This window comes from Epinephelus lanceolatus, chromosome 14 (genome assembly GCF_041903045.1).
Source record: "Epinephelus lanceolatus isolate andai-2023 chromosome 14, ASM4190304v1, whole genome shotgun sequence".
In the NCBI taxonomy this organism is placed as follows: domain Eukaryota; kingdom Metazoa; phylum Chordata; class Actinopteri; order Perciformes; family Serranidae; genus Epinephelus; species Epinephelus lanceolatus.
The window spans coordinates 14,751,093-14,765,373 of record NC_135747.1 but is presented as its reverse complement, the minus strand read 5'-3'; the positions used below and the strand labels follow the sequence as shown (position 1 = coordinate 14,765,373).

At 39.2% G+C, this 14,281-nt stretch overlaps 1 protein-coding gene across 8 annotated transcripts in view; it reads right to left on the bottom strand.

The window, feature by feature from the left end:
- The window catches only part of lrp1bb (low density lipoprotein receptor-related protein 1Bb), a 339,312-nt gene that overhangs the window by 17,544 nt on the left and 307,487 nt on the right, over positions 1-14,281 (bottom strand). For 7 of the 8 annotated variants that reach the window (XM_078174384.1, XM_078174381.1, XM_078174385.1 and 4 more), the window contains 8 exons: positions 13,819-13,938; positions 13,374-13,615; positions 12,772-12,995; positions 11,788-11,894; positions 8,322-8,438; positions 7,863-8,036; positions 4,007-4,132; positions 2,929-3,093 (listed from right to left, as the gene is read on the bottom strand). In XM_078174384.1, coding sequence (XP_078030510.1) covers positions 2,929-3,093; positions 4,007-4,132; positions 7,863-8,036; positions 8,322-8,438; positions 11,788-11,894; positions 12,772-12,995; positions 13,374-13,615; positions 13,819-13,938 — 1,275 coding nt within the window. Of the gene's footprint in view, positions 1-2,928; positions 3,094-4,006; positions 4,133-7,862; positions 8,037-8,321; positions 8,439-11,787; positions 11,895-12,771; positions 12,996-13,373; positions 13,616-13,818; positions 13,939-14,281 lie in introns of those variants that run through there. The other variant, XM_078174387.1, reaches the window with a different exon arrangement.

The window sequence follows — 14,281 nt, the reverse complement described above, 5'->3', positions numbered from 1 at the left end:
CTGCGCTTCATAACAGGAATCTACAAACCAGTGACTGACATCACAATGGCTTTGTCCATTATTTTACACAGTCTATGATGTTTACATTACATAGCCTACACTGCTACATGTAGCATGCTAGTGTCAGGGAAAATGTAATCTTTGTTGCTGATGTTGTTAATTTTTCCCCGACTTCGGATTTACTGGAACATGTCTGCTTGTGTTTTAAAAATTTTAGTTGTATTTTTTTTTTGTTGTAGAAAGTGTCACTTTTCTTCACTACAATTCATTCCTCAGCTGCAATAACAGTGCAGAGATGCCAAGATGCAAGAGACCTAGAGACGCTGACCAATTAGAGCAGACTGGGCTTTATCAGGAGACTTAGACAGGCACTGAGAGGATGAATACAGACAGTATGTGGAAATTAAGATGTTTTTGACCACTGAAGCATATGACATGTATTTAGGATTTCTAATAGAGGGTATGAACCTGCAAATGAGCATGACAGATCTTCTTTAACCTAAAAAAGCCAGAAATTAAGCCAGAGAAACAAGGCAGACAAGTTGACAGATGCTTAATGGAGGCCTTTCCTGGTTCAGATAATATTTGATCAGTGCCATCTTCTTCTGCAAACACTGGGGGTGACAAGTACTATTTTACATTACTTCACAAATGCACACTATATGTGGAATGTTAAAGTATAAGTATACTTTTTTAAATCAAAGGAACTAGCTACCATCAGATGCAGTAGATCCTAATTGGCTTCATCTCACATCTGGTTACCTTAACAGGTTTTTTAACCTCATTCATTCGTATTTTACATTACCCCAGAAATAATGGGATGAACCAGAATGTAGCAAGAACATCTGTTTTCACATTGCATCATCTTCCAAGGTCTCAGGTATATTAATTACTGTTATAAACAGCAGGGCTGAAATCAAACGCAAGTGACTTACTTTGAAATATACTTTGAGGAGGTGGTTTGAGCATGTTTTTATAGCCCCTACTGTCAGAAACAATAAAATGCAAAGTGGTAAATCATGATTATTAAGGACTTTTGCTCTTGTGAACCGGTTTATTTACTTTTATGCCTAGCTTTTTCTATGATTCACATCATCATCTAAACACATAGTAGTATAAAGACATTTTTGTTCCCCCTTTATTGTCATAAAAGAATTGCAAAACAGAAACTGTGTGTCTATGGTTTAAGTATGTCTTTTGTTGCCAAAAGTTCCATTAGGATGTAGGTAAACCAGTTAAAGGGACAGACACCTTGTGTTTTTATAGATAAAACTGGACAATTTCCAGCCTCTAATTGATTGTGAAGTTGCCTTCAGTCCCTTTTTTATCACCAAAGCTGGGACTTTAGGAAGCCCATTTGACTATATTCGCTTCCTCGCTCATATTTGGCCACTCATTTAGACCAATATTCTTTTGCCTCAAGGACATGAGGTCAGTGCAGCAAGACCTATAAGAAAAAAACAAATTACCAAGCACGAATGAAACAAAAGGCACTGTGTTCCCAGCAGCACAACACATATCACGACACACTCATTTCCCTCTCAGCTGTCCACCATTAACAAGAATACAATTCATCATCTTGCGTAGCATTGGGCTACATCTACTGAGCTGGTGAATGAAGAACAAAATAAGACTGATTGTCAGGAATAGTAGTCCTGTCTTCTCTTATTCAGTCATGAAGCTCTCCTGCAGTGATCCTACAGCAAGTTAAATGACTCTTAGGCTGCCTTGACAGACAGACTTCATTTTGTTTAATGAGGAGCACTGACCATCGTCTTTGTATGTCACGTACATCTGTTTAAAGAATCTCGACAGAATTTGGAAACAAGATGAAAACACTTTTTTTTTCTCTTTTCAAAAATAACAGTTTACTTCATGTTGGGTGGACGTGTTATCCAAAGGCCAAAGGGAACATAAATAAGTTTATGTTACACTTTACAAAGATCAGCAGAGAGTGAAAACTGGCCTATTTGAAGGAATAAACATTTAATCAAAACTTTTTGTATCAAAAAATCAAAAGCCCACATTTTGATCTCGTCAACTTTGGTTTGCTGTGACTCACATAAACATACAGCTTGGTTTCTAATTTTATTTACTGAATGTCATTCTATGAATACATCTTTAATAAATTCAAACCACCACTTGAATTAGGCTCTGCCATTATAGAACATTCATAGGGGAACACAAACCACACTTTTTGCATCAGGGCTATCGCTCTGGTAAATCTTTTTCTTTTCATGACAAATGGAAATGAAAATGTTGTGGGTAATTGCTGTGATGGGAAGATGATGCACAGGCTTGTAAATCAATGATAGCATTTTTAATGGGGCTGTACATCCTGATTCAATCCTGCCGCCGACATCTCAGCAGCATACTCATAAACATTGCCTAAATTGTGGGGTAGAACCGGTTGTTCCAAAAACCATGAAAGCATGAAAGAAGACCTTGAATTAGAAGAAGGTTGATATTTGAGGCTTGTCCGACAGGAGCGTCAATGACAAAAACTGCTCAACTGGCAGACGTAATGTGGCAAATGTGAGCTGAAGTGAGAAAGGCATGGAAGTTTAGAGGAAGACAAATGTGGTTGAATGCCATCAAGCGCTGGGTCAGTGTGCAGGAGGAAATGGGCGGGCGACTCTGAATTGAAAATGTCTGTCTGTGGCAGCGACAGGTTTTCACAGCAAATCTGGTCTGCCAGGAGCTGAATATTAAGGATTACAACACATGAACCATCTATACCAACAGACTAGGTTCTTATATTTTAGTGTGGATAATATCACAACCTGTTGATGCATATCTGTCAATATACAGATAAATCAACACAGGGTGGACACGAAGACTGTAACACCAGTGAAATATGCAATTGCAACGAGAAATCAGACTGCAGATGTTGTTTGACAGTGTTTGACATTTCTGAAGTAGACTTACCCAGGGGTGAGCCCATGCAGGTGCCTCCATTTAGGCAGTAGTCTGTACAGTGGTTGACCTCACAGCGCTCCCCTGAAAAGTCAGGCCAGCAGTAGCACCTCCAGTCTCCTTTCTCATTGGCTAAGCAGCGGCCTCCATTCTCACAGGGGGGACGGCACAGTTCACCTTCACAACAGCAAAACCCATATTGCTTACTGTGCTTTAGTGTGTAGCAGTCAATCACATCAAACAGTGCTATGCTGCTAAAGTCAGACAGGAACAACTGTAGAGGTGTGAACCTGAATTTTTGAGTAGATGAGCATCAACAAAAACTGCATGTAGGAGGTGGCTTTGTTCAGCTATGGATGTCTGCTCCAGTTTTATTTTCTTATTCTGGAGCAGTGACCTCCATAGTGCATTCTGACACCTTTGTTCCTCAGTATAGTCGAAGACTAAGTGTACATTTATGCGTAAACATTTAAAAAGTCCTGCTGGCAAGGTGAGAGCAGGACCAATTTGGTCATGTCTGCCATAACACAAAACCATGTCATATTTGTGATGCCTCACAAAGGAGATAACTTCACACATCCTAAAATTCCCTTTTCTCTGTCTACATGTCAAAACTGACAACGTCAAAACCAGTTTTGCATTAGGTCCATTTTAAGTGACCTAAAAGGCAATTTGTGTGTGGATGAAAGGCCAAAACCCAAAGTAAAAGGTATGGTTTCAAATATACCTGTGTAGGTGTGGACTAGACCTGTTAAATATATATTGAAATCTCTTTAAAAGTAAAAATCGTTTCTACTATCACACCGCAACCCACTGGGGCTGTACCATGTATCTGCTTTTTATCATCATCATAAAGGTACTCTGCAGGTCTGAGTCAATTACTGAGTATACTTTGATATTTGCTTATTTATTGCAAGTAATATTACTGTAATATTCAACAACATCAGCGCAAATTGCATATTTTGCTCATATCATGTAGCCCTAGTTTCTATGTATAAGCCACACTGCACCCACCATTATAGCTGCTGCTAAATAATACATCAACAGGTCATCTAAACTATATGGCATGCAGATGTGAGAGTCCGCCTACCTGAGATGATCGCATCACTACAGGTGCCATTGACCAGTACCTTCCCCTCTGGACAGGTACATCTGGCACCGGTTGGGTTGAGGAGACACATGAAATCACAAGACATTCTCAGGCATGGATTTGATGCTGTGAAGAAAGTAAAAAAAAAAAAAAAGATGAGAAAGACCTGTTTGCTTGTGAAAAGTGTGTGTGTGTTTTTTCTCAGAGTAACACTATTTATTTCAAGTGTTTTAATTTCTGTTTTGAAGAGTGTTATTTTCTTGAAACCCAGGGAAGCACAAGGCTAAAGTGTATGAATAACTTCACACAGGCCTCATCTCCAGATTGAATAATCAAGGATTGTGGAACGTGTCAAGAATTTCCCGTTGTCTAATTGATTAGCGGCACTTTGAAGTGCTCTTCCTGCTGCCGCCTACAGTTGGTAGTCTAATTCATGTAAACATCTCATGAAATAGTGCTTTGAATTAATCAAAAGTACAAACACTTCTACAAAGGTGTTTTCTTTAGGTTCAATACTGATAATCAGCCTGTATAAACTCGGAAAATCAGTGTTTGAAATTAAAGCAAAAAAAGACATCTAATAGAGTGCTCAAGAGGCCAACTGTGTCCAAAACACCGGTGCATTACATGTCAAAAAAAAAAAAAAAAGGAAATTGTTTTAAAACCACATTAATAAAATAGATTTTCAATTGTGATTTATATATTATATATATTTACAGGAAGTTATTTTGTGATTAAATGATATAATTATGTCAACCCACTTGATGTTTCTGACAGGTCATTAATGCTTACACAGTATACAGTAAATACTAAAGATAATCAGTGCTCACATTTCTTACACAAGCATGAAAGGGATGAAAGCGCAGAACAAATCTAAATGGTTGTTAGGGTTTTGCTGAAGATATCAGGCAGTCATGTCATAGCTTTCTGCAGGCTGTGCACATCTTCTGCCCACAGACTTCACACCACACACTACACGGCTGGCCTAATGAGTCTCTGGGGAATGGAACAGCTGCCCTTTAAGTGAAAAACTGACCAAGACTGAGCTGTCTGATGTTCTATAACCATTAACACCAGAGATGTAACAAATAACTGAAGCTGGTCTACTACATGAAGGAAGTGAGAGGACATGGTTGTATTGATTGACTGTGTCCCAGGAGACAGATGGGTGGTTTTCATGTCGCACACCTGAAACAGTAACATGTCTCGAAGAGAACTTCAATCAGTCTTAATCTGACAGAGTGCGTGCTGTTTCTTAATGTATTGTTTTACCAATAGGTATAGTTTAATTAGATATAATGCAATTTAATTCATTTAACACCATTAATTAAATACACTGTATGTGAACAACTTTATATAGTGGATTGCCTTGTGAGCTATACTCAGTGTGGGCAGTCCTCTGTCAGTGTTTATTCTGGCCCAGCTTGTCCCTCCTCACACTGAAGCCTGTTTATGCCTGGTATTAACATGTGTGTCAGTGATCTGATGCGGACAGCTGAGACACATCACCGTTCACACCTGTGTCTATCATGCATCTCCAGCTGACCATGTGTGTTCAGACTTTGTCACTGCCTGTGTCACTTACAGTATAAAGTCAGATGATGCAATCCATTGTACAGTCATGACTTGTACAGTCATTCAAGTTGGAATGCCAAATCTGAAACAAGCAGAATAAATCTAGCCCAATTTTGCCAACATAAACACATATGACATCACAGCAACATGGTGGTGCACACAGTGAACCAAGCAGAATTACCTTTCCATCAATTTTTACTTAATGTAGTGTTTATGTGGTGTGCAAAATGGATGCACACGAGTTCTACAACTTTATGCTTTTGGCGGTGGTGCTTCACACTACTACACTCAGCACCAGTCAACACAATTTTGAGCTGTTGTGCATTATCAGAAAGAGTGAAGACGAGCAGCCCAGTTAACTTATAGTTAATTTATAATAGTGCTGTGGTAACTGATGTAGGTCTTCTGTAGATGCTTGTGATGCTCAATAACTTCCTACACGAACACTGGTTTGCTGCAGGCGTCCATGTTTTCCAAAGCAGATGTACACTGACGTATTTAGATTGGAAGTCAGGAATACCCACTCACAATTACTTCTGACTTGCAATGGATTGCAGAGAAAGGGCTCTGTACAGTTTTTATGTGCACTCTTGCTGGCTGCTCGCTAGTCACGATAGCTGGAGATATCACTGTCAGCAGATGTCAACACATCTCCTTTCATAGGGCAAAATGATGGAAGGTCACGCAACACTTCATACAACAATTGCAAACATTTACACTACAAGAGATCAGCTGTGTCCGAGCCCACCTTGGCAGCTGGTTTCAGTAAACGCATCACAATGCATCCTGGAGGTTACCTCCACTTGAATGTAGCGCTGTCCACTTGTGATTGGATCACCCAGGACGCATGTTAATACCAGGGTTAAACAGGCTTATTATGTCCTCACATATATCTGAATTTACAAAACCAAGACTTCAATAACACACTTTAAAGGCCAATGGTAAGTACTGGTAAAAGAATACTTCATCCCTCAGGTAACCACTTATCAAAAACATCCTCCTGTGTTTCATTGACTTTGTGAAGGAAACATTTTTCCTGTGTGCCTCTGGTGAAGAAGAATCCAGAAATGAAGAAAATTCTTGATGATTGGAGTCAAAGGGGTTTGTGTTTGTTAACAGCAAAACTATACAAAAACGTGTATTTACTCACACACCTCATGCAGTATAATCCATCTTTCTTTTATCCACTCGTATATTCAGGTGTTACCAAACTGATAGTCTTTCTGATGGGGAACTGAACTGAATGTGGAACTCATCGATGCTCTTCTTAAAGCCAGACCCACTGACAAAAATGGTAATTTAACTCGCTGAACACAGGAACTGCTGGTCCACCACTGACTCAATCCGTAGTTTGATTGCATTATTGGTGACTTTGATGTTTCAAAGGGTTAGTTCAGATTCAGCAAAGTCATACATAGAAAGAAACACTACTGACCTTCTCTTAATTTGTCAATAATTTTGCAAATGGTTATTAAGGGGATATTAAGTATTCCTTTAACATTTTTCAACTGGGGAAAAAAGCCCTTTTCATTCTTTTTTTTACCCAAGTAAAGCTTATCTTATACTTTCATTCTGCATTTCTATATGTAGCTTGACTCTTAGCATCCACAATCGCCCTTTATAATCCACACAGGGACACATGAACCACAAGGTATTCAGTTGGTGAATCCTTTACAAAACGTTTCGTATTCGTCCCAGTAACTGTGTATGTTGACCTTCAACAAACCCTGTCCACATAAATCTTGTACAACCTTTTGTTAGGGTGATATATATATATGTACCTCGGTGAAAGACTGTCTACATGCAATTACGTGCCATGGCTTTCTTTGGCAGAAAGGTGTAATGTATTATTAATTATTCTTTTGAAAGTGATACTTAATGTATCACTGCTGCATTCAGTACAATGTATGTGGTTGGCCTCAAGGTTGAATGTTACATGAATGCCTGTTCCGTTCAGTCATCGCCGATGAATACTGTGTGTAGGTCAGTGTATGAATACACTTCATAATCTTTAAAAAGAGAAACACATTTTCAAATTTCAATTTAATCAGGCCTAAGAAATGAAAATAAGAACAGAACTTATCAAAGTATAAATGTGTCAAATAAGTGGTTGAAAGAAAATAAACAGTGAAACCAATCAAAGAAATCTAAAAAACTCTACATCCCAATACAGAACATCCTTATTCTGTAATTCATCAAAAAAAAGATGCATATAGCATGAGTACTTGTTATTTAATACTATGCTAGAATAAAAAAGAGGCTGATTGTCAAGACAACTTACCATCTTGCTGTTTATAACGGTGGGAGATCAAAACATTAGTGGACTTCTCCATCCCCAAATTGAGAAATTCCACCGACTGTTTGCCATACTTGTGAATCTTGAAAACCTCGTGTTTTAGTCCAGTTCCGTAGATGTAGTCTTCAAATATATCAATTCTGTATGGTTGAGAAATTCCTGCAAATCCAGCAGACAAAGCAAAGAACATGAACTAGCCCTTTCAGAACACTCGCAGCCTTGGGATAATGAAAGTTTGTATCCCGTGGCAGATACAAGAAGCAAGAACGTGCAGTGTGGGCAGATTGTTCTCAACAAACATTGTTTTGAAGCTTATCCTTCTGAGACACACAAGCAGTGCTATTGTTACGATTATTTGATAAAAAGTTGAGGAGAGCAAAAGTGCAGCATGAATGTTATGTATTTGAAAGAAGAAGTTGTGCTTTGTTTTCCAGTTGTCTTTACCGTGTCTGTCACTGATTGACACCAGAGGGTCCGAGCCATCCAATCTCACGCTCCCTATCTGTGAGAGCTCAGGATCTGCCCAGTATAATCGCTGGTTGAAATAATCAATGGCCAGCCCTGTGGGAGGATGAAGGAAAGAGATTTATTTACCTGACAAATTACACAGGGATCATTGCGGAATCCCTCAATGCCGGAGACCTTTAGGTCAGGATAGTTATATGTATGTAGCAGATGAACAGAATGTGGAGACAGGGTTTCTCTTGTTTCTATCTTCCTCTGGCTGTTTGCATTCAACATTTGTTTTGCTTGTGTCAAAAGAAGACAGTAGATAAACCATCTTGGTGTGCTTACATTACAATTTCAAATCAGTGACTCACTTTACTTTCTCCCAAAAGTCTGACTGGATAATTGAGCACCTGGCCGAGGCGTTTAAATAGGTTTGCGTTTTTCCACAGATGATGAATTCCTCTTTCTGTGACCGAGACAGTGTATGGGTCTCTTGAATTAAAGGAGGCCAAAGCAGCTCTTCAAAACTAGATCAGCACTAAGTGTCTCCCTACAGACAGACCAGCAAATTCCGAGTGGCTGTAAAGTATTCCTTACTTATATATCTTGAGGCTTTGACTTTAAAGCTGTGATTGCACTGGCTATACAATATTAAATACACAGTATATATGGGATGTGGATGAACCTACAGATATTCACCATAGTTACACAATGGTATATGGGTCATAACATATTCCATATGGGGGCTTATGATGACACTTGTTCCTGTGGGTATCTATCTGGTACTACAAACCAATGCATCTAATGTCATTTAATGAGATACATAATTACAAAGCAGGTTATATTTTTTCTGTGGATTTTTTTTAAAAAAAGTGAAAAGTTGAAAGTGTGAACTTGCTCTTGTTGATGCAATGTTTGCTAATTAGGTTGTCAGCCAATTTAATATCTTACGTGGCTTTGTATATTCAGTGACTTGTTATGGATTACAAAGTCATGCATGCAGTGCATCAAATGTGTCACAGAGGTTACCATGGTTTCATTACATCCTCTTCAGTTCTTGTGATGAATGAAGCCCTGGCTGTGAATTACAATGGCTGTTCTATTTCATTTCTATGGTATGGACATATACTGTATGTATGACTGTTCCTTTGTGCACCGATTAAGAATTTCAATCAAAAGGTGTTATAATACTGTACAATTTAGAGGTGCCAGTTTTTCAAAGACAGATCAACAAAGTTTAACTAAAATACTGAAGTACTGATCCAACCAAAGCAGTCATTCATGGCAAAGCATTGTTAATCTGAAGGAAACAAAATATTCATGTTAACAACATGTCTTTATGGTATTTCATTATTATTTTTTGTCTTAAAGGTATACTATGCAATTGTAGACAACATTTTGAAAACTTTAGGTTACTTGCATAACCCCATCTGTCAAGGTAGCATAAGTGAGATGTCTCACTATGGGATACGCCTCCCTGCGTATTCCTCAACCTTGCCAGCGAAAGTGAAAGCTAACCCCAGATCCACTCTCATTTGCTATATTTGTGTTTTGTTTTTGTTTTTTTTGTTGTTTTTTTGGCGCTGTATCAGCAATTTTTGCAGCTTCCTCTTGGATGTGTGCTGCCCACAGTGTGGTACTTGGTTGCAACTAGAGGTGTAAGAACACATTGTTTGGGATCAATTTATCGATTCAATATCATCAATGCAAAGTAAAAATATTGATACACACTGTCATTTTTTGTTTTTTTTTTCTAATTCCTATGGCACATCTGACGCCAGGGCCACACTGCCAACGAACTGCTGTGAAGCGCAGCGCACCGAAATTCTCGCGCAAGCCCGTTCACATCAGACGTGCATTTCTCCATGCCGGTCGACAAGCGCTTCTGCTCCCAGCTGTTGTCTCCGTCACATTTGGGACTGTTTTTCCATCATGGGTATCTCTCTCTGTTTGTGTGTGTGTGCCCCAACCCCCACCCCCTATAGCCGGCCCACACTCACTCTCTCCATCTCTCTTTCTTGTGTGTGTGTGTGTGTGTGTGTGTGTGTGTGTGTTCATCTCTCTCGCGCTCTGTTTAGATACCACTGACTAATATGTATATAAATACATATATACATTGCATTTGTCAAACGGGGTGTTTTATTTTGAAATTTGTTTTATTCTGAAAATTGACTGGATGCTGTTGCTGTTCCTTTGTTTGACTTCCTGCCCGGCTTGACACATTCGCTCGGGGTTCGCACAAGAAAATAGACCAGACACCGAAATGATCGCTGCAGCTGCAGTCATCCACACGGGCCGCGCCGCGCAGCTGCGGCTGGTGTGGATGACACAATCGGTTAACATGGGTGCTGAAAGGAAACTGGCTGCGCTTCGAGGCTATTCGCAGTGCTTCCGCGTCCGGTGTGGCCCTGGTGTAAGTCACCATTTCTGCTGCAGCACACCGTCTTCTGGAACATTCCAAAGGTGCTGACAGTGACCTAGGACCAGGCAGACAATGGCAAGCAGCCGAGAAAAAGACAATGGGAATATTTTTTGGTATTTACTCATATCGATCACAGGCCCCTGAATTAAATTAAATCAAAATTGTAATCTGGCAGACTTCGTGATATCAGCAAAAATTGTATAATTGTCCGAAGAATTTATGTAATATTATATTTTGATTTACACCCCTAGTCACTAACTTTTAATTAAGATCAGGACAGGTAAGTTTTGAGAGGGGGAGAGAGAGGGGATGACATGCAGCAAAGGGCCACAGGCTGGAGTCGAACCCAGGCCACTGCGGCAACAGCCTTGTACGTGGGGCGCCTGCTCTACCCACTAAGCTACAGACGCCCCGGAAGAGTGTCTTATTTAACTGTTTTAAAATTACAAATAACAGTATAAAAATTAGGACAGGTGATCAAACATACATGTGAATACATAGAATGTAAAAGAGTATCAAACTGTATATGCAACTGAAAGTATACACTAACAAAAGTATCCTGAAAAGTTCTGACAACCAACAGCACTATTATGGTTTGTGGGTATGTCCCCATTTAGTTGTTTCTTATGAACTTACACGAGGATGTATATGCATGCGCACAAGCCTTTGATGACCCTACCGCCTTCCTGCCAGTGGTTTCCCACTGTTCTACTGATTGACGGCCGGTGGCAGTAACATGCCAAGACACCTTGCAAAGCGCCAGCAAAGGCAGAAAAAGATGACTGCTTGTGGATGTTAACAATGAATGTTTCAAAATATTCCAAAGAATCTGCTTTGCAAAATGTTTTATGAGAAAGGAAATGCATTCAACATTAGTATTCAGTCTCAAAGACACACACAATGAGGAATGAGGAACACTGAATGTTTATATTTGTTTTCATGAAAGCCCCACAAGGTACCATTAAGATACCAAAGTAACGAGGAGAAAGAATGTACACCAATATAACTAATTTAGGGACTTCAAAAAGAAGTACCTACCGGTGGGTCTCCTGAGATTTTTTTCCAAGAGCACTCTGCGTAAGGAGCCATCCATGGCTGATTCCTCGATATGAGAGTGATCACCTATTACGCTCCAGTACATCATCCTGGAACAGAGAAAGAGAAATGCTGTACCTTCCTGACACCATCGTCCTGTAGACAGTATGCATCAAAATATACCTTTGAATCTACTGTATATCAAAATAAATCAATGCATATAACTTTCATATAGCCTGATAATTTCCTATTGTATCACAGTAACTGCAACACATTTGGTTTTTCATAGTATACTATATTCTTAGAAATCCTTTTGTCCTTGGTGATGACATAATATGCAATGCCAAAGCAGATGCAAATTGTGCATAAATTATGTTCTTACATCTTTACTTGCTAACTTTGAGTGTGAGATGGTGATGCGACTGATGAGAAAATTTGGAAAGCCTCAAGATTCAATGTGAGAGTGATGTATTACAACCACATGTAGGTGTGGCGGCTTTGTTGTTGTTGGAGGGCACCTTTAATGGAGCTGGTGTGATATAATAGGTAACTAATTAAGCTACTTCCACTGCAGCTGAGTAATTAATAAATTGCTTCCTTTCACCATTAAGCAGGTGCATTTTCCAAGTAACACCGCTTTCCTCAGGTATTGAAAGTGGATCCACTGACAAAAAGTGCCCAGAAAAGGTTCATAGGTTGATGTTTTTGTCACTGCGATTAAGCTCACTGCTATCTCAATGGCCAAGGGAGCACTTGGTTTAGCTGCTTCACTTTGCAGCACTTAGCTAGTAAAGGGCATTCATTGTGACAGCAAGGCATGTTTGGCTAGACATGCTGCCTATTATTTATGGGATGGATAAAATCCATGATAGTGAGAAAAAAAAAGTGTCAGATCTATCAGCTTTTTATCAAATGTAACACACTTGTCTACGGGTCACAAGTCTTGAGACGTCAGTAGGAAAAGACAATAGCTAGTGCACAACTTACCCTCTGGCTGGGTTGACAGCTATGGCGTATGGCTCTCCTGCAATGTCAGTAATCAGGCGAGTGCAATTTGGTCCCTTAAGTTGCCCCACATTTATGGAATACCGTAATTTAGTCCAGTGGGCTGTGTAATAGCTGAACCAGTGCATTCGAGAGTGATCGGTCCAGTAGATGTTGCCTGTGATCCAGTCAGCAGAAATATCTCTGGGTCGACGGAAGTCTGAACACTGCAACCAATAATAGCCAGAGTCAGGCTCTCTGTATGACCTTTGTGCATATATTCACTTAGAGTGGCATCTCATAAAAGACATAGTATGGAGACATTTGGTATAATGGTGTACACTGTATGAAAAAACTTCACATGTATGTTAGTAACCTCAAGCACCTTACTTTGAATTGACAGACAACATGAGCAATTGGCAAGTTAACTTAATGCTTTTAATATCTTAGGGTATAACTAGACATGTTAGGGATTCTTTTGACACATAATAGATCTTATAATCAAGCTTGTTTTTTTATTATCTCAACCCATTTTTTACAACCAGAAACTGCAAAATTTGCTATGATGTTTGAAAAGAAAAAAGTATCACAGTAGATATACTTACAATGTTTCTGACATTTGTCTTAGTTTGACTTCTCTCTAGATTGTCTTTGTAAAAAATTCCACCAGGGTTAAATTGGGTGGCCCAGATAAACTTTTGGTGGTGAAACAGAGCATCCATCCCAATAATGCGGGCATTGTCCTCAATGTGAGTGAGCAGTTTGTGTCCGTGGCTCTGGTTAAATGGATACACAAAACTTCGGATTTCAGTATCATTAGCTATGTAGAGCACTCGATCTTCTGGTCCTGCCCGGTGAGTTATTAATATGTAAAAAAAAGAAAACAAAAGGAAATTGGCTAAATTCCATTTTGGGTATTAGACAACAGTTTAAGCACAGTACATACAAATACAGTTAAACATTGTACTAAGTTAACAAGGAGATCACATCAAACGAGTATGTTTGCAGAGTACACTAAAGAATTTCTGATATCAAACTTTAGGGTCATACCTTTTGCAATGCAATTGCCATTGATCTCCTTATAATTTCGATCACATGTGCACTTAAAAGATCCTTTAGTGTTTGTGCAGTAATGAGGACATGCGTCATACTGCAGGCATTCATTTATCTCTGAAAAAAAAGAGACTGATTAAATTAGGAAAAATTTGCTTTAGAAAAGGAAGAAAAATGTTTATATTTTTATCCCTAATGAGATTCTTGATACACACTGAGATATGATGAGTAATAAATGACAAGTACATTCTAGCACAGAACAGTAAGGCCAAGGCCAAAAGTGGCTATGGTTAGGACATGCATGTATAAGTGAGAAATGCAGTGTAAACCTTATTTCAATTTTCTCCATGATAAGTGGTGCCCTCAACCCATTAGTAAAGAGGAAATTATATGCATGTAGTCAGTGACACTTTCTCTTTGCATGCGGTTTATAACTACCACACAAAAGCCATCAAAATGG